Source organism: Elgaria multicarinata, chromosome 1, assembly GCF_023053635.1.
Source record: "Elgaria multicarinata webbii isolate HBS135686 ecotype San Diego chromosome 1, rElgMul1.1.pri, whole genome shotgun sequence".
Classification (NCBI taxonomy): Eukaryota; Metazoa; Chordata; class Lepidosauria; order Squamata; family Anguidae; genus Elgaria; species Elgaria multicarinata.
In genome coordinates, this window is record NC_086171.1 from 201,068,878 (window position 1) to 201,088,017 (window position 19,140).

General features: G+C 47.2%; 1 protein-coding gene across 1 annotated transcript in view; it reads left to right on the forward strand.

Moving 5' to 3' along the window:
- The first annotated feature begins 570 nt into the window (after positions 1–570).
- The window catches only part of RBM38 (RNA binding motif protein 38), a 35,241-nt gene continuing 16,671 nt past the window's right edge, over positions 571–19,140 (forward strand). The window contains exons 1-3 of the mRNA XM_063146478.1: positions 571–1,170; positions 7,577–7,700; positions 11,527–11,581. Coding sequence (XP_063002548.1) covers positions 1,003–1,170; positions 7,577–7,700; positions 11,527–11,581 — 347 coding nt within the window. The 5' untranslated portion in view covers positions 571–1,002. The remainder of the gene's footprint in view (positions 1,171–7,576; positions 7,701–11,526; positions 11,582–19,140) is intronic.

The following is a 19,140-nucleotide window of genomic DNA, read 5'->3' on the forward strand; positions in this document are numbered from 1 at the left end:
CTGGAGATCTCAAAAGCTTGCACACTTTTTGTGTAACATCTTGCCTGATGAAGAGATCTGGAGATCTCGAAAGCTTGCACAGTTTTTTTTGAGGGAGGGGGGGTCATCTTTGAGTTGACCTAATATGGATGTCACCCTTATTAACGTTTTAATACGTATCGCCTTGCTGAGGACATTTGACCGCGAGAAAAGAAAAGTGGACTGTACGTTTTGTTTTGCTTTAAAAAATAAAGAAACAGCGCGGTCGCTTACGCGCCTACTCAGAAGAACCCCCCACTGACTTCAAGGAGGCTTTCTCCCAGGCAAATACGTAGAGAAAAGAGAGGGCAGCTTAAAATGCTTCGGGGCCGCTTCCACCGCTGCCACAAACGGCGTCTCCCTGGGCGAAGGACAGCGCTGCGAACTACGTCGCCCAGGGGCCTCTGCGGCTAGCTGGGCCCGAAGTGCCCGCATCCCCATACACCCCCCCACACACACACACCCGACCCTGGGGAGGCGTGGCTGGAGCCTGGCCACCAAGGGGCGGGGGGAAGATAGGTACAAAGCCCCGCGAGCGCGCGGGCACCGTTTTCACATTCAGCAGCGCGGCGCGATCTTTGCGCGAGGGCGCGGCGGTGGGCGAGCGCGCTGGCGAGACGGGCCGTCGGGGCGCATCTACCTCTTCCGCTGCATGGGGCGCGGGGCTGCTGCGAGCCCTGATCCGTCGGCGCCGTGGCTCGGGGGAGCCGGCTTCCCCCCACCCCGACCCGCGCCTCCCGCTGCCGCTGTAAAGCGATGATCCTGGCAGCGGAGTAGGACTCCTCGCTCGCCTCCTTCCTTCCTTCCTTCGCCCTGGAACTTTTCCCTCCCGTCTCGGCTCGCCGCTTCCTCTTTTTGGATGCTTTTTCCAGCCTCCCCCCCTCTCCGACTCCTCCACCACCACCACCACCCTCCTCCTCCTCCTCCTCGCAGAGTAGCAGCAACAGCCGCCACCGTCGGGGCTGCTCGGCCAGCGACAGCGCCATGCACACGGTGCAGAAGGACACTACCTTCACCAAGATCTTCGTCGGGGGGCTGCCCTACCACACCACCGACGCCTCGCTGAGGAAATACTTCGAGGTGTTCGGGGACATCGAGGAAGCCGTCGTTATCACCGACCGGCAGACGGGCAAGTCCCGCGGATACGGCTTCGTAAGTGCTGGGGGGTGGGGGTGGGGAGGGGAGAAGCGTTTGGGTTGGGGGAGAAAGCGAAAAGGTTGTGCGGGGTGGGGGGTCGCTCCCGGGAAAGGCTGAAAGGGGCGCTCCTCGCCTCGCACGGGGATCTGGCCCCCTTCCCGCTCGCCTCTTGCAACGCCGGGGTAACGAAGCCGGAGTAGTTACCACCCCGCGGGGTTAAGTATTCGCAATCGCGGGAATGGATGGGGATTCCTCGGGGTCTGAAAAGGCGTTTAAAAAAGTCCATAAAGAATTTGGCACTAAATCAAAAGAAGCTTTCTAACCCCCCTTTTCCCCTCTCTTCTCCACGCACACCCCCCCATCGCACTTGGTCCCATTTTTTACCAATACTCCGGTCTTCCTTTGGCCTCGTTTGACTCCCCCTTTGGTGATAATATAATTTATGGAGACCCTAACCTTTTCGCCACTGATTGTGACAGGAGGCCCCAGTCTATATTGAAATAATATGTACCCTGGATTTGATCTCCTCCCCACCTCCCCCGCGCGCTTTATAGAGGTTGTAAATCAGTTGCTGGGGTACATCGGAGGGAGGGTGCTGTTGCACTCGGGTCCTGCTTGTGGGTTCCTGTTTGGGCCTTATGTGAACAGAAAGCTGGACTAGATGGACCCTTGGTCTGATCCAGCAGGGCTCTTTTGTAGGTTGGCAAGGAATCTGGGGTGTCACTTGGGGCATAGAAAGGATTTGTTGGCATTTGTGGGGTGGGAGTTCACAGCCGCTGTTGCCCCTTCAGACTTCCTGAAACCGAAGTCACTGCTTCTAGAGAGAACCAGTTTCCAAGGTCCCTGTGAACTGGTAGGTCAGACACTGGAGGATTGGAGAAAGTGGTCTAATAGGGTGGCCAGTTTTAAGGGAACAGGCGGAAATGAGCAGCTGGGAAGTTCCGTGGGTATCACTTCTAGAAGGATCTCTGGAGATGGAATATCCCACTGAAGGGTGTTCTGTGGAGCTTGGGTTCAAAGGTGCTGGTGAGCCATCTTGGTTTATAATCCTGCCTGATTTTGCTTAATTGTAGTTTGGTCTTGTTGAGCATTATATTATTATTGAGCACATTATTATTATTATTATTATTATTGATGCTCCTGCTGCTAAAAAGAGAGGATACTTTATTTGAACACATGGGGGGCATAGTTTTGTGGATAAATTGGATGTCCAGTGTATTTCTTTAGAAATAGGAATATCTATTACATTATTGACTTTTTGCTATAGTATTTAGAGCCTGTATTCTGTCCAATGTAGGGCGCCTTCTGAAGTCCAGACTTGCCAAGCAGTCTCTTCTAGTGGCTATTCAGCGTGGACTCTGCATGGATTTTGTAGAACAGTGAGATGTGTGTTCTGTGGGCTCAGAAGCCAGAGGGGAATCTCTTGGGTCAACAAGGCAGTATTAACTCCAAACAATTAACTTCCCACTATCTTCCCACTATGAAAGGCATTCTGTGGGGAAGAATATTTTTTTACCAGCAGTATAGAATTGTAATAAATGAGATTAACAATATTATTATAATGCTGGCCTCACTGCCTTGGCTTGTTGTAGCTGTTTTATTTCTGAATCACAAAAACGGGGGTAGAAATAACACCTTTGCCTTTACATGTGTCTTGTGTGTTACTTTTCCACCGGTTTTTGGAAGTCAGTTACAGGTGGGGAGAGAGGGAGGGATACCCATGACATGAATGAGTTCTGACTATTGAGGGGACAGGGAGAGACCAATGATCACACACACACACACACAAATGGATTGTCATCCTATATGTATAGGGTGACCATATGGAATGGAGGACTGGGTTCCTGTATCATTTAACAATTGTATAGAAAAGGGGATTTCAGCAGATGTCATTTGCATGCATGCAGCACCTAGTGAAATTCCCTTTCCATCACAACAGTTAAAGCTGCAGGAGTCCTGCCCTTTCGACCAGACACAAAAGAGGGCAGGGCTCTCTTTTCAAGCGGGAGGGGCACTCCCCCCAAAACAACCCAATGAGAGCAAAGTATGCTCAGTGTCCACAGGATGCCAAATCTCCTGCTAAGAGCAGGTCAGGCTCAGTCCTGGGTGGTTTATGGGGCAAGTCTGTAGGTCAAAAGGCATGCAGAGGTCAGAAAGCATTACCGGTCAAGGAGAGGGACAGCCTGGAAGATCAGGCACAGGCGAGCAGTCCAAAACAAGCTCACTCCAAGGCACGGGGTCTGAGCAGAAGTCCAGAGGTCAGTTGCACAGAAAATCAGTCAGAAGGAAAAGCAGGAACAGGAAACTGGGTTGTAAAGGTCTAGGACTTTTGAAGGAAGGTGTTCCGGCAAGCTGCAACTCTGAACTGAGAGCTTATGCAGCCTGGCCTCACACACCCAGGTTCCAGCTGCAGGCAGCCTGAGAAGGCTGTTACTCTTGAGTTAGACCTTCACTCACGAGGAGCCTGGCTGCTTTGGGCTTGAGGCACGTGCGTCGCCTCCTGCCTGCACCTTCCAACACTGGTGTTCTCTGCAGCTGAGAGGTGGCTCAACCTCCCCCTCTGACTCCAAAGAGGAGAAATTGTCTAGCAGGGAATTAGGGATTCCTTTGGGAGGTCTATCCAGGTCTTCCTTTACAGGGTGACCCAGCCTGACTTCCTCCGAGATGCTGGAGTTGGCCGGAGTAGTGCTGGAATCCAGGGGGCCCGTCTGATCCGGAGGGCCTTCAGCTCTGTCACGTCTCAATCATTGAGAGCCAGTGTGGTGTAGTGGCTAAGGTGTTGGACTGGGAGTCGGGAGATCCAGGTTCTAGTCCCCACTCGGCCATGGAAACCCACTGGGTGACTTTGAGCCAGTCACAGACTCTCAACCCAACCCACCTCATAGGGTTGTTGTTGTGAAGATAACATGGAGAGGAGGAGGATTATGTACACCACCTTGGGTTCCTTGGAGGAAAAAAGGCAGGATATAAATGTAATAAATAAAATCATTGTCAACGTCTGGGGTCTCTAAGGTCAGTCCCAGGCCAGACGTCATGAGTGTTGGAGGGACAAGGGAATAGAAAACAGCGAGGGGGAGGTGCGGAATGAGAAATGGAATGGAGTATCTGGGAAAGGGACATGGCTGGCTGGAACTCCAAGCAGGAGCAGTCCACACCGCAGGATCTTGTTGTATGTTGCACATGTAAAAAGAACTCATCCCTCTTCATCTTGTTATAACTGTCCCTGGAATCTGCTGACACAAGATGTGTCAGCCGCTAACTTTGATGGTTTTAGGAGGGGATTAGACACGATGAAGGAGAATAGGGCTATCAGCACGCTTCTGAGTCCCAGTCGCTGGGAAAATACAGTGGTGGAGGGTAGTGACCCTCATATACTGCTTGTGGGCATCTGGTTGGCTGCTGTGTGTGTGTGGGGGGGGGGGGGGAAACAGGATATTGTACTGGAAAGATAGGCCTTTGGTCTGATCCATCAGTGCTCACCACGTTAGGAACATAGGAAGCTGCCTTATACCAAGTCAGACATCGGTCCATCTGGCTCAGAATGGTCTCCCCTGATTATTTATTTATTGCATTTTTATACCACCGAATAGCCGAAGCTCTCTGGGCTGTTTACAAAAATTAAAACCACAAAAACCATTCAAAATATAAAACAACCAGTATAAAAGCATAATATAAAATACAATATAAAAACACAACCAGGATAAAATCAAGCAGCAATGCAGAAATTAACACAGGTTTAGCAGCATTTCTCCTGAATTTCAGACAGGGTTTTTTCCCCAGTCCCACACCATCCTGTATGCAAGCCATGTGCTCTGCTACCAAGTTACATCCCTTTTCCAGGTTCTGATGTACTTCTTAAAACTTCTAACAGACGAGTGAAAACCTGGTCTTGTTGAAAGCAGTAAGTGTGGTCCAGCCCCCTCACTGGCAGGTGACCTCTAACCTCGGTGCTGCCATCAGGGGGAGCGATTCTGTAGCCCTTAGACAGTATCCAAGGGGAGCATAGGGTATTTCGGTTTCCCAGATCCATGGTTGGAGACACTGCTCTGACCTCGGAGGGGCAAATTCAGGCTCCCTCCCCCCATCTCTCTCAGCCAGTATGGAAAGAACCATGCCTCAGATTCCGAGGTTGGGAATCTGACCTCAGAGGGTGAGGAAAGGGGCCGTTTCAGGGGGAGGGGAAAAGAGGAAACTGGAGAGGCCAGGATATGAAATGTCCTGCCGCCTCTCCAGCCTCCTTCTCTTTCCTTCCGAAATGCCCCAGCTAGATGGGCAAAAAAGCCCATCTAGCAGAAATGTAGAGCAGGAGGATGGAGAGGTGCTCATCCCACTTTGCATTGGATGATCGTAAGCCTCCAGATTCGGCCGAATACAATCCTCCTGATAGGATTGCACCCTTTGCATCTACAAAGCCCTCTGAAAGACACTTTCAGCCCCTCCCACCGCTTAGCAATTTTTCTATTAGCGTGAAAAGTCAAACAGTTGGAATGTGGTCCCCTTTGGGAACTATTTTATGTGGCATATTCTTGTGTCGGCAACTGCATGCTTCATTGGAGGTGTTTCAGCTAAGTCTGTTTGCCTTTTAACCAATTATTTTTTTTCAATTTAAATACATGTGCACAATACCCAAACCCAATATCATTGTCTTTTGGAGATAACTTACAATTTAATAAGAACGTGCATTCATAGTTGGAAAGGGAAAATCATTTAATATTTCCTTTTAAATTCCTGATTGCAATAACTGACCAAAACCAACGTTCCCCCACAAGGAAACAAGTGTGCCCCTTGACTCTCAGCCCACGTATTAAAATTGCGTAAACCTCCCTCCCCTCCCCTGATTAATGTATTGATTTCAAGCCTTCTGTGCTACCTGAAGTTAGAGCTTCTTATTTTTCAAAAATTTCTACATGGAAGGCACCTATGTGTCTGGCACTTCCCAGCACACTTCTATGGTTGCATTCAGATGCAACATTAAACTATAGTTTAGTGTTACTTAAATGAGGGTTGGGTTTGTTATTTACCATAATAAACTGACGGCTTCCCTGTTTTGCGGATGAGATCAGAAGATTTTACTTCAGTTTTCAACTAAATGCAGTTTAGTATTACGTCAGGACAAACGAGTGTTTCTTAATTATGGTTTGTGGAAACAAGCCAACTTCAAACTGGTTTATGAAGTCTGCTTGTTTCAATGAATCATAGTTAAGTCCTATCATGGTTAGACATAACACTAAACTGTGGTTAGTAGAACTTGGAAGTGAAAGCTTTTCATCTCTCTGGCCACACCTGAGGAGGGAGAGCTGATGAACCTGACGATTGTGCACATAACACTAAACCATAGTTTAGCATTGTATCCGAACCAGGCCAATGACTTACACTCGAGTAGGACTGTCGCATTTATAGGTGGTGGTTGTATTTAAATAGAATTGTTATGATCTACAGATGTGGAACATGATGCTTTCTCCCTAGAGATACGTTGCATGTAGCAATTTCGTCGTGTGTTGAAGCAAACCTTGAAGAACAGGGGTAGACAATCTATTGACTTCCAGATGTTTGGAACTACAACTCTCATCAGCCCCAGCCAGCATGGCCAATGGTCAGGGGTTATGAGAGTTGCAGATCAAAATATCTGGATGGTACCGCGTGGCCTCCCCTTTTTCTAGAGTGTGCACATAGGAGTGGCACCGGCCTTTGAACTGCAGTGGTGTAGTGGACTTCCACACTCCCAAGTGAGCAGTCCTCCACTTCCATACTGTTGTTGCCGCCGATCCAGTGGGGCTCAACTACTTTTGCTTCTGTTTGCTTTGCCATAGGAAGAAAAGGATTAGCTACCTATCCACTATTCCCTTGCGTTGTTGAAGGGAGCGTCTAGGAGAGCGCTTGCTTTTGTTGTGTTTTGAAAAGGGGGAGAAACAAAAATAGCAACTACTCCAAAGCCTGCTGCCTATAGTTAGCTGGCCCTTTTCTGGTCTTTCCTTTTGGGAAGTTTCCGTCTACCGCCAGCTTCTTCCAGCATAAATCGCCCGTTTCGGAGGGGGAACTTTTACAGCGGTAGAGGTAGTTCAGCAGTAAAGCTGCCAGTGTAAATTTCAAGTCGGAGGAATCTTGAAACTCAAGTAGCGTCGTCGCCTGCCTCTGTGTCGGGGGCGCGTTAAAGGCTGCGTGGTATTGAGCCTGCTCGTCTTTTATTTTCGATGTCAAACAGGAAAGAGAAAAGGATATAGGTGGAGATGTGAGGTTTTCTCTCTCCAGCGTGATGTGAAGGATTATCCTCTCTTACAGCTCTTAAAGTGAGATTCTAGGAGAGGAGACTGCAGTTTTCCAAGTGTTTTGTGCATGTGCTTGCAGGGAAAGGAGGGAGGGAGGGAAGGAGGAGCACTGGATGGGCGTGTGTCTCTATACAAATGTCTGTGCTTCTTTCCAGGTGACCATGGCAGACAGGGCCGCCGCTGAAAGGGCGTGCAAGGATCCCAACCCCATCATCGATGGCCGGAAAGCAAACGTCAACCTAGCGTACCTAGGAGCTAAACCCAGGAGCATTCAAACTGGTGAGACAAACATCTCTCTCCCTCTCTCTTTCTGCATTTAGTCAGTCTCGCGTAAACGAGTTCAAGAACTCTTCCGGATTGGAATAGGGCAATACAAATAGGGCTCTGTGTGTGTGTGTATTCTGCACCCAGGAAGCTCATTCTGTCATCCAAATAAGCTCTGCATGTGAAGGTTATTTTGCGCGAGGGATTCTGCCGCCAAGAATGGAGTTTTCAAAGCCGCTGGCACTCTCTTGGCAAATCCTGGAGGAGCTGAGACGGAGAAAGATGGCGGCAGACCGTGCAACCATATATGCTGCAGTTCCCAGCAGCCAAGTAAAGGGCCTGACTGCTCACAGGCGAGCAGCCGTCAAGTGGCAGCTGATGATCTCATTGGTGCTGTAGACCTTTGTGCAGAAGCTAGTTAAGGTGTCGCAGTTGTGGAACATGATTTGCTGTCAGGAGGGGGCATGCAGGCTCCCTCCTCCTTCATTCTTTTGCAAGAATCCCCCCACACACTTTTCCTGGGCCTAATCTACACCAAGGCCTTAGCTAGACCTACCTAGTCTAGCGGGACGGAGGGGTGAAGGTCTTGTGATATCTTCATCGCGAAACCCCTCTGTTCACACGCGGCGCGCGACAACCTCAGAGGGAGAGGCGTCACGCCCGCCGTTTTTGTTTTTTTTCTTAAAGAGGCAGCAGCGCTCGTGCGCAAAACGTAAGTACTTTTTTTTAAAAAAAAATAATTCCCCGCTTCCCCCACCCCACCCCTGATGGGCGCAGTGCTTCTGAGGAGCTCTGTGCCCCGTGCACGGGTCCCGGCTCCTTGCGAGGAATTGGGACAAACTGCAGCACCCGGCCACACATTCTGCGGTCTTGGGCTCAGCCTGGAACCACTGAAAAACTGGGCTCAAAGGGTAGGGCTCTATCCCGGGGCAAGGGAGGGATCATCCCTCCCTGATCCCAGGATCCCCTGTGCGTCATGTGGATGCACATGAACGATCCCGGAGATCGCTCCAGGATTTCGCCCTGTCTAACTAAAGCCGAAGCTGGTTATTGCACTATGAAAGCAGTATGTAAAAAGGCAGGAGCCACACTACTGCTTTATAGTGGTATTGAAGTGCACTGACAACTGTTGGGGCCCATTGACACATACCATATACTGCTTTCACACCACTATATCCTGCTTGGTGTGGCTCCTGCCTTTTATGTACCACTTTCATAATGCAATATCCTGCTTGGTGTAGGTTAGGCCCTGGTTTGCTCTAACCATAGCTTGCCTATGACATCCAAATTGGGCAAGCCGTGGTTGAAGCAGAAAAGGAGAAGAGAATTTGTGCATGAGGTGATCTTGCTCACACCTACAAGGTACCTGAGTGCCAGGCTGGGCGAAATCTACTGTTTTTGACATCTGAAGTGAAGCATTTTAAGCGTACACTTTCAAAAGTTTGCATTTAACTCACTTTATTGTGCACGCGTGTGTTTTTAACTTTTACCCTTCCTGCCACTCGCTGCCTTTAGCTATGCAGTTAGAATTGTGTGTGTTTGTGTGTAAAGCAACTTCTGTCTTTGTAATATCACTGCTTTGTTAATCAAGTGAGCTTTCCTCATGCGGATGAGGTGGGTGCCAAAAATGTAGATCTTGCTGACAATGGGGATTTTAGAGGGTTGCCCAGAAATTTTGATTGTGTGTGTGGGAAGGGAAGGGTGGTCTGGGTGTGTAGGGGGTTTAGCTCCACACTGTTAACTAAAGCCAAAATGGGGGAAGGGGTTTGCACATGTGCAGTTGAAGGATTTGGAGGACGCGCAACAACAGCTGAGGCCCATGCTTGCTTCTTTTGTGTCCTGCCCCATCAGACCCTGGAAATGGTCCATGCAACTGCAATTTGATGATGTAACCTGATTTTTAAAAACAGGGTTCAGAGAGGGAAGGAATAGGCAAATGAACTGAAAGTGTGTGTGTATCTCCTGCATTTCTGAGCATGCATAGAGCAATAAATGTATTGAACAGACCTGAGGACTTGTGCAAAAAGTAACATGTCAAAAGTTTTGCCCAAAGATTAGTAGAGTTTAAATTTGTATACAGGTTTCAGGGAGGAAAACCCGGCAAGGAAATGTCCACAACTAGTGTAAACTTTGTGTGTGAGAGTGTGGGTTTCAGATCAAAGCAGAGACGAATTTCGGACACTGAAGGGAAAATAATTGACAAGTGATATAACATGTATGCCACAGACCCTAGGGAGAAAGCAAAACTATACAATCTTGGAATGAAGTAGTATGAACTGAAAGAAAGATGGAAACATTTTTTTAATCTAAAGAGGACGGGAGAAGGGAAGAAAATATTTGTATTGGCAGAAAGCAAACCATAGATCCGGGTCCAAGTTAGGAGAGGAGGCATTAATTATAATCAAAATAAATTGTAGGAGATTAAATAAGGAGAAATTGAAGATTTGACAGACAGTGAAGTTACAGGGGGTGGGAATGGGGACCGACAGTGATAAAAACGGTCTAGAAAAGAGGCAGCTGGCAACTTAGAAAGTTAATAGAATATAGTTGTTGTGTAAGAGAGAACTTGAGAGCCAGTGTAGTGGTTAGAGTGCACTGAGACTTGGGAGATCTGGGTTCTAGTGCTTACTCAGCCAAGAAACTCACTTGTTGAATTAGGTCCAGTCCCTGACACTCAGCCTAACCTACCTCACAGGGTTATTGCGAGGATAAAATGAGCAGGATGATGATGTAAGCCACCTTGGGCTCCTCGCAAGAGGGGGAAAAGGTGGGATATGAATGTAATAGTAAATAAATAAGCAGCAAGAAGTATAGAAAAGCAGAGCAAATCAGGCCAAGCTTCTCTAAAGGTGCAGTCCTATCGGGATGGCTGTGAGCCTCCCAATGCAGATTGGGAGGAGTAGATCTGCATTCTAGCTAGATGGGCTTTTTTGGCCATCTAGCTGGACCTCTGTGGCACAGGAGGGAAGAAGGCTGGGAAGGCCTGGGGATACAGCATAAGTCAGCTTCCCCAATCTCCTCCCAGCCCACAGAACTGACCCCTTTCAGATCTCTCTAAGATTGTCTATGCAACCTCGGAGAGGCAGCATGGTTCTCTCCCCACTGGCTGCAAGGGGGCAGGAAGCTCGGATTCATGGCTCCGAGATTAGAGTGCTGTCTCTGAACTCAGGTCCAGGAATCTGAACTATCCTATGGCCCCCAGACTCTGTCTAGGGGGCCTTAGGATTGCTCCCTAGTAGAATGAAACCACTACTACTGCAGAACATTGTGAACATACTAGTCTTCATGCACAAGAAACCCAGGCTAAGACTTTGGAGTCATGCATGTGCGGTCAAATATCCTGTGTGTGTGGGAAACGTCTGAAATCTCCCAGTAGGTATTAAACGGGTGGGCAACTTTCAGAGTTTTGGGGATCACATTGCCTCTATTGGAATTCTACAGAGGCTGCACCCTGCTGTTGCCAGTGATTTTGCTGGGAAGCAGAACACGCGGAGAACGGGTGCTGGGTTGCCTAGCAGAATCACACTCCTGACAGCCTACGAATCAGCTCCCTGTGCACCTTGTTGCCCGGCAGAATCACTGGGATTTGGGGGGCAGTGGCAGCGGCTAGGGAGGCCACACATACAATAATGGAGGACCCACCTCTGCACTAAAGACTGAGAATCACTGCGGGGCAAGGTTGAGTTAAGGGAATTGATGCACAAAGCAAAACCAATAGTCCCATTGAACAAAGTGGGAATTACTTCTGAGTCAGCAAGCCTACATTTGGGCTGCACTTCTGCATGAGCAATATGTTGCATAGACTGAATCTAACTCTGTTCTTATCCAATACCTTTTCTAGGTTTTACCTTAGGGGTGCAGCAGTTACATCCGACTCTCATTCAGAGACCGTACGGGTAAGTGGAATTTGCTTTCTTAACCTTGTTAGCGGCCAAATTGAAATTAAATTCATGAGCCTTTTTTGGGAGGAGGAATAAACTCCCAGAATCGCAGAAATGGGCCCAGATACAGTATCTGTCAAAAGATTTCCTGGCATTCATTTTCTGCTATGGTAAAACTTTTCAAAAAGGTTGTGTATGGGTTCCCCTTTGCCCCTTTCAGTTTATCGTAGCTCTGTGTATAATATCATCCGCACGTTACAAACATTAGGTACAATCCTTTGCCGCCCCGCCCCTTCCCCTCTCCGCATGGGCCCGGCATTTGCAAGTGAGAGGATTCCAATAAGGCTCCACAGAGTTCTGTTTCTCTCCTTCCTCCACCCCACCCATATGCACCAGGCCTGCTCAAAGGAATGACTTGACGTGATTCCTTAACACAATTCTCCAAGTTCAGCGTTGAACTTGCGTGGTGGTGGGTGTAGAGGAGAAATAGGATTGTGGGTGAAGGTACTATGTCTGTGCCGGGAACAATTATGGTCATTATAATGTTGCTTCCCACTTTAATGATTTTAGTTTATTATGAGTTCCTTTTTCTTGCCTCTCTCATGAGGGAACGTGTGTGTCCTTTTCCGAGCCTTCCTCCTATAGGGAGAGTTGACGCGATTCCTTGACACGATTCTCCGCTTCTCATAGGGTGCAACGCACTGCTTAAAGCCCCATTGAAACAAATGAAGGCTGTGCACAGGGGCATGGCATTTCTGGGTTTGCGACCACTAATGGCCCCTGCCAGCGCCTGGTGAACACGTCTCATAAAAATCCAAGCGCTATTTTTTTATTTTATTTTTTGGTCCTGTTGTTTGCACAGCTCTGATTGAAACGAGGCCTACGCAGGAGGCCTTTGCGGTGGTTCGCGTCTCGTCCCTTTGTGCTCCGTGTAACAATTCCGGCCCAGAAAATAAATTGAATTTGGACACAAAGTCTAATATTCAGTGAAAGAAACATTAGGTCAAAAATTGATTCTGGACAGATGTTATACGGGGCTCGAGGAGTCTGTAGAAGTGAGCCATTGTCTCCGGTTTTCAATAGCATATCTCATCTCTTCCCAGTCCGAAACATCCTCTTTTCATACACCTAATAGGATCTGGCAGCTGCTTTGGAAAAGGCAAGTGTACTCAGAGGCAACAATAGCGACTGTCATACTACCTTCATTTAACTGTTTAATGATTGATGCAATTCCTTTTTCTTTCTTCCTTTTTTTTTTTTAAGCACAGCTTTCTGAAAATGAATGTTGGCTTGTGTTGTGTGTTTATATATGTTTAAAGAACATAAGAAAAGTAGGTCCTCTTTTTTTTCTTTCTTTTTTCCCCTTTTTTTAAGTTTTGGAAAGCCACCAGTTTTAAGGGACAATGCATCGGTTTTTCCTTGCCAAGAAGAATTAATATTTGATCTTTTTTCCTTTTTTTTTTGCTGCCTTCCACACAGTGGCTGCTTTTCTTTTCGTTCCACCCCCCAACCCCCACCCCAGCCTTCTGGCTCTAAGTTACACAACTCAATGGATTTTATGATTCTAAAGGTTTTATTGATGTGCTGGGTAATGTTGTGACAATGAGTGAGTCCATTGGTTTTTCTCACAGATAGTTAATACCCGTTTTGTATGTGATAGAGGAGGGTGTCTTCCTTCATAAGGAATCTTTGTTCTTGTTCATAGTAGACCAGAGAAAAAGAGCACCAGGTTTTGCACGGGTTTCTTTCTTTTCTTTTCAGCCTGGTATGGGGAAGGGGATGTTGAAAACAATAACAAGACTCCTGTTGACTTCAGGGCAGGGCTTTGGGGCGGCTGCGTTTTTCATTGCAAACTTTTTCAGTTGTTGAAGTTTGCAAACTGCCTAGTTCCATGCAAACGGCTTAGACCTGCATTGGCAGAACTGATTTGAGAAGTGGATTCCTGCGTTGTTGTTTTTCTTACAGAATCAATAGCTTCCCCCAAACAGAAATCTTAATAGTAAGAACCTAGGAAGCTGCCTTATACCGAGTCCAGCTAGCCCAGTATTGACAACACTGACTGGCAGCCGTGGCCCCTCAGGTTTTCAGGCAGGGATTTTTAGTAGCCTTACCTAGAAATGCTGCCGAGGATTGGCCCTTGAATCTTCTGCATGCCTAGTGTGTGCTCTACCACTGAACTATAGCTTATCCCCAAAACTAAAGTACTATGAATGCTGAGCTTGTAGTCATTTAAATTGCTGCGAAAATCATTATTAATAGAACCTCTCACAGTGTGCTTAGTACTATATAGAACAGGGAAATGGTTCAGTCCCATTTCAGAGGGCTTACAGCAAGGGTCCCTAACCTATTTAAGTCAGTGGGCATATTTAGAATGTTGAGAGTGCCGCGAGTGCTCTCACAAAATGGCTGTCATAAGGGCGCTTGCCCATTCGCAAAATGGTTACTGTGGTAGGTGTGGCTGGTGACAAAAACACCCATTTCCCAGAAGGCAAACTGGTGAGTCTAAGAGAAAAGTAACTTGCCTAAAACTATAAGTACAAGGTAGAGGTGGGTTCTGAGTTCCAAAACACAAAACTCTTTTCAACCCACACTTTTCGGCTTTCACAAAAGAAGGCTCAGAGACAACTAACTTGGCCAAGGAAGTGAGTACAAGGCAGAGGTGGAGTCTGAGTCTGAAATGCCAGGTCACATATTTTCTCCCACAATGCACAAAAAACCCAAACCCATTTCACAGAAGCGGAACTGGTAATGTTCAGAGAAACATACATTGCACAGACAGGCAAAACACACCACAGTCCCCTCATTCCATCCAGCACATTCCCTCCCCCTTCCCCCCAGAGTACTTTTATTTTTTCTGGGCAATTGGGCATGCCACCCACCATCTTTATTTCCTTAGAATACCTCTGGGGGCCCTTGTGGGGCCCAGAGGCATTCCTGGAAACAAAGAAGGTGCTGGAGACTGCCACTTCACTTGCATCAGGTCAGACTCACAGTTACTTTTTTAAATTAAAAACAATTACTGTATTTTCAAAAATAAAATAAAAAACTGGACGGGCAGGGAACCTGCCAGGCACCAAAAGAGGTACCTGTAGGGTGCATTGATATCCACAGACTCTGCATGATCCACAAAACGGCATTCCACAAGCCATGAAAAACATGTGGGACGGATTTCACAAAATCTGAGCATCCCTAAGTGGAAGATCCATAGCAGTCTTAACTGGATTCAACCCACACCTGCCCCAATGCGTGTAATGGTAGTCTAGTTGTGTTAGTACCAGAAGAGCCATTTGTGGTGGGAGCAGAGAAGTGGCAGCAGGAAGGAGGAGAGGATCGTAGCTCAGTGTGGTAGAGGAACTACTCTGCCTGCAGAAGGTCCCAGGTTCCATCTCCAAGTAGGGCTGGAAAAATCCCTGCCTGAAATTCTGGCGAGCTGCTGCCAGTCAGTGTCAACAATACTGGGCTAGATGGACTAAGGGTCTGGCTCAGTATAAGGCAGCTTCCTGTGTTCCCTACTCCTTCTCCTCACCCTCAAACAGCTGTTCCCTCCTCTCCCCTATCAAGTTTCAAATGTGTGTAGCCTCCACCTGTTCTAAAATGGCAGCCAGGATACCATTGCACTCGCTTGCATAGATTGTGTACCTTGAGGCCTTACATGTGCATGTATGTATGTAAATTCAGGTGATGGGTCTATCAGTGGCTGTTGCCGCTGATGGCTCAATGGGACCTCCACGTTCAGAGCTGGTATATCCTGGTACTCCAGCAAATAGAGACAAAAAGGGCATTTCTGGAGGCATCTCACTGTACCTTGAAACGGGATACTGGATGCTTGGTCTAATCCAGACAGCATTGTAATACTTATAGACATCAGTGTGCACATTTTGTTTTAGCTTTGTATGCAGGAAAGCTGGCACGTGGGTAAGAATTGTACAACTGGGTGTGTGCGTGTGTGTCTGCATGTGTGTTGCACCTTGCAATAAGCAGCCAGTGTTCCAGCGCTTGGGTGTCATGGAATCATAGAATAGTAGAGTTGGAAGGGGTCTATAAGGCCATCGAGTCCAACCCTCTGCTCAATGCAGGAATCCACCTTAAAGCATCCCTGACAGATGGTTGTCCAGCTGACTCTTGAAGGCCTCTAGGGTGGGAGAGCTCACAACCTCCCTAGGTAACTGATTCCATTGTCGTACTGCTCTAACAGTCAGGAAGTTTTTCCTGATGTCCAGCCGGAATCTGCCTTCCTTTAGCCTGAGCCCATTATTCCATGTCCTGCACTCTGGGATGATCGAGAAGTGAGTTTCAATGGTAAAAGCCATTTGGGCTATATTTGGTACATGTGACAATGAATGTTAGAAATTATTGATTGATTGCGGTAAAGGCTGGTGGCTCCGATGTCAGTGGGGCGATGAATCCGTGTCGGTCAGAACTCTGAAGGAGCTATCCATGTGCAGAAACACCTCGGATAACTGTTTTGGAGTTCAGACTGAAACCCAGAGCAGATTCATTGCCCCACTGACATCAGAGCCACCAGCCTCCACTGATTGGTTGCCAAGATATGGGAACTGGGAGACCAGTGGAAGCAGGAAAAGTGGGGGTGGGATAATAAATAAAGAGAGAGAGAGAGAGAGAGAGAGAGAGAGAGAGAGAGAGTTTGCAAGCATCAGTAAACAAGAATGCCACTGGATTCTGCTCCAGCAATGATTGAATCACGGGAGATGCAGGTTGGCAAGGGGAATGCAGTTCGCCCCAGCGATCTTGGCTAGTGCCGTGCCCTTTTTCCTTGCACGGCGTCAGGAGTTCTCCTGGGCAACGCGTGCTTGGCAGTTGGTGCTATTATTGTCCAGTTAGAACCATCGGCAAAGCAGGCATTAGAATCCCACCATTCCAACGTTTCTTCAGCCTCTGGAAAGAAGAACTAAAAATGTTATAGTGTTTGTGTGTCCCCAGATGCTTTCATGGAGAAAAAGAAGAAGAAGGGAAGAACGAACAGGATTTTGTACCTGGAATCTATTTCTTGATCCCACTTACTTACCTAGAGGTGTGTGTGTGTGTGTGTGTGTGTGTGTGTTAAACATGTGTTCACACACACACACACACACACACACACACACACACACACACACACACACACAGAGCAGCTTCTTCTCTTTGAGATCTGCTGTCTGAGAGATACTCTTGAGTCCAGTTTTAGGGAAAGGGCTTAAACATGTACAATTCCAGAAAAAGAATGCATGTGAAACCTAACACCCCAATCCACAACTCAGTGCGGGCAAAGTTGTGGGGCTTTTTTTGTCAGTCAATATATTTACCTGCTGTTGAAGCCACATACTCCTTGAATTATTATACCTAGTCAATATCCAGGCACTGTACAACAATAAAATTGGAGATATACTGTACATACACACCGTAACAAAAACATCCAATGTCATAGCACAATATAATCAGCAGGCCATGAATTCAAAATCCTAAGGACTCCAGCAGAGTCCATGCATGCTCTATTTCTGGGGGGAGGGTATTCCAAAGAGTGGGTGCCACCACAGAAAAGGCCCTCTTCCTAATTGTCACCAGATGGGTATCTGCAGGATGTGGTGCAACCAGGATTATACCCCGACTTCAGTTGAAGGGAACGATATAGTGAAAGCCAAAGGCTTTAGCTTGGTTGAATCCAGTGTTAGTCTAACGAGTCCCATTAATTGCAATAGGTCTACTCTAAATAAGACTAACATAGGATACAACCCATAGTAATTCACTCAGGAACATAGGAAGCTACCTTATACTAAGTCAGGCCATTGGTCCATCTAACCCAGTATTGTCGACACTGACTGGCAGTGGCTCCCCAGGTCTTCAGGCAGGAGTTTTTCCAATCCTACCTGGAGATGCCAGGGATCGAACCTGGGACCTCCTTTCATGCAAAGCAGGTGCTCTACCTCTGAGCTTCAGCTCCTCCTCTAATTTGGGAGACTTCCTGAAAAATGTGTCATTGCATTTATTTATTTATTTATTACATTTATATACTTCCCCATAACTGAAGCTCTCTGGGCGGTTTATAAAGATTAAAACATGGAACATTAAAAACAAATATACAAAATTTAAAACCATAAAAAGCATAAAAACAGACACTATCCATTTAAAAAAACTATTCTGGGGTAAGTTAAAAAAAAAAAACTTCACCGTATACTGTTAAATGCCAGCGAGAAGAGAAAAGTCTTGACCTGGTACTGAAAAGATAATGTTGGTGCCAGGCGAGCCTCGTCGCGGAGATTGTTCCATAATTGGGGGGGCCACCACTGAAAAGGCCCTCTCCCTTGTTGCCATCCTCTGAGCTTCCCTCAGAGGAGGCATATGGAGGAGGACCTTAGATGTTGAGCATAGCGTACGGGTAGGTTCAGATATCAGATCCTGCAGTTAGTTGTGTTGACATTAACTACAGATATCAGATCCTGCAGTTGTGTCGACATTTTTACTACAGATCTAATGAGAACAAGAAGTTCTCTCTGAAATGCATCACACGTACTATTGAACAGGCCCGGTATCCTCCGTCTTATTCCTGTACATTTGTTTTCTCTTGCCTAAATGAAGGACTTGTCTCTGGTAAATTTCATTCTGTTATTTTCAGCCCAGTCTTCTAACCTATCAAGATTATTTTCTGTCTTCTAAGGTATTCCTCAATTTTGTGTCATTGCAAATTTCATAAGCGCTCCCCCCGCATCCTTTTCCTCGAAGCCATTAATAATTTTTTGAAGACTACTGGGTCCAGGACTGAGTCCCGTGGCACCCTACTTGATACCTCCCTCCAGTTTCATAGGAACCATTACCATGAACACTTTGAGGACGGTTCTCCAGCCAGCTGTGGATTCACCTAGTAGTAGTGTCTTCCATCCCACACATGAATAGCATGGATGTCAGAAACCGAAGTTCAGATCCCCGTCTGGCAGCAAAACTCTTTCTCTCTAATGAGCTTTACTAGAAAACCTCACTGAGTTGGACTCTCTTTTGCAGCCGAGTCTACTTTACAAGGCTCTTAGGTTTTAAGTGATGCTGAGAGCTCCTTTACAGAAAGGGTGGAGTACAAATGTAAGAAGTAAAATTCATTGTGGCTTCCTCTTGGCCCTTCGCCAACTGATTAGCTGCGCACAGAAGTGCCTTTTGCAAAACTTCATACGCTTTGAGCGAAATGGTGGCACTAAAACCATGCCTGCCTATGGAGGCAGCATTAGCCAACAGTCTGGTTTACAGCGATAAAAAAACCAACCCTGGTCATAAGAACATAGAATCATAGAATAGCAGAGTTGGAAGGGGCCTACAAGGCCATCGAGTCCAACCCCCTGCTCAATGCAGGAATCCACCCTAAAGCATCCCAGACAGATCCCTGACAGATGTATAAGAAGAGCCATGCTGGATCAGACTAAGGGTCCATCTAGTCCAGGATTCTATTCATACAGTGGCCAACCAGCTGCCGACCAGGAACCCACAAGCAGGACACGGGTGCAACAGCGCCCTCCCACCCATGTTTCCTAGCAAATGGTGTACATAGGCTTACTGCCTCTGCTACTGGAAGTAGCACGTAACCATCAGGGCTA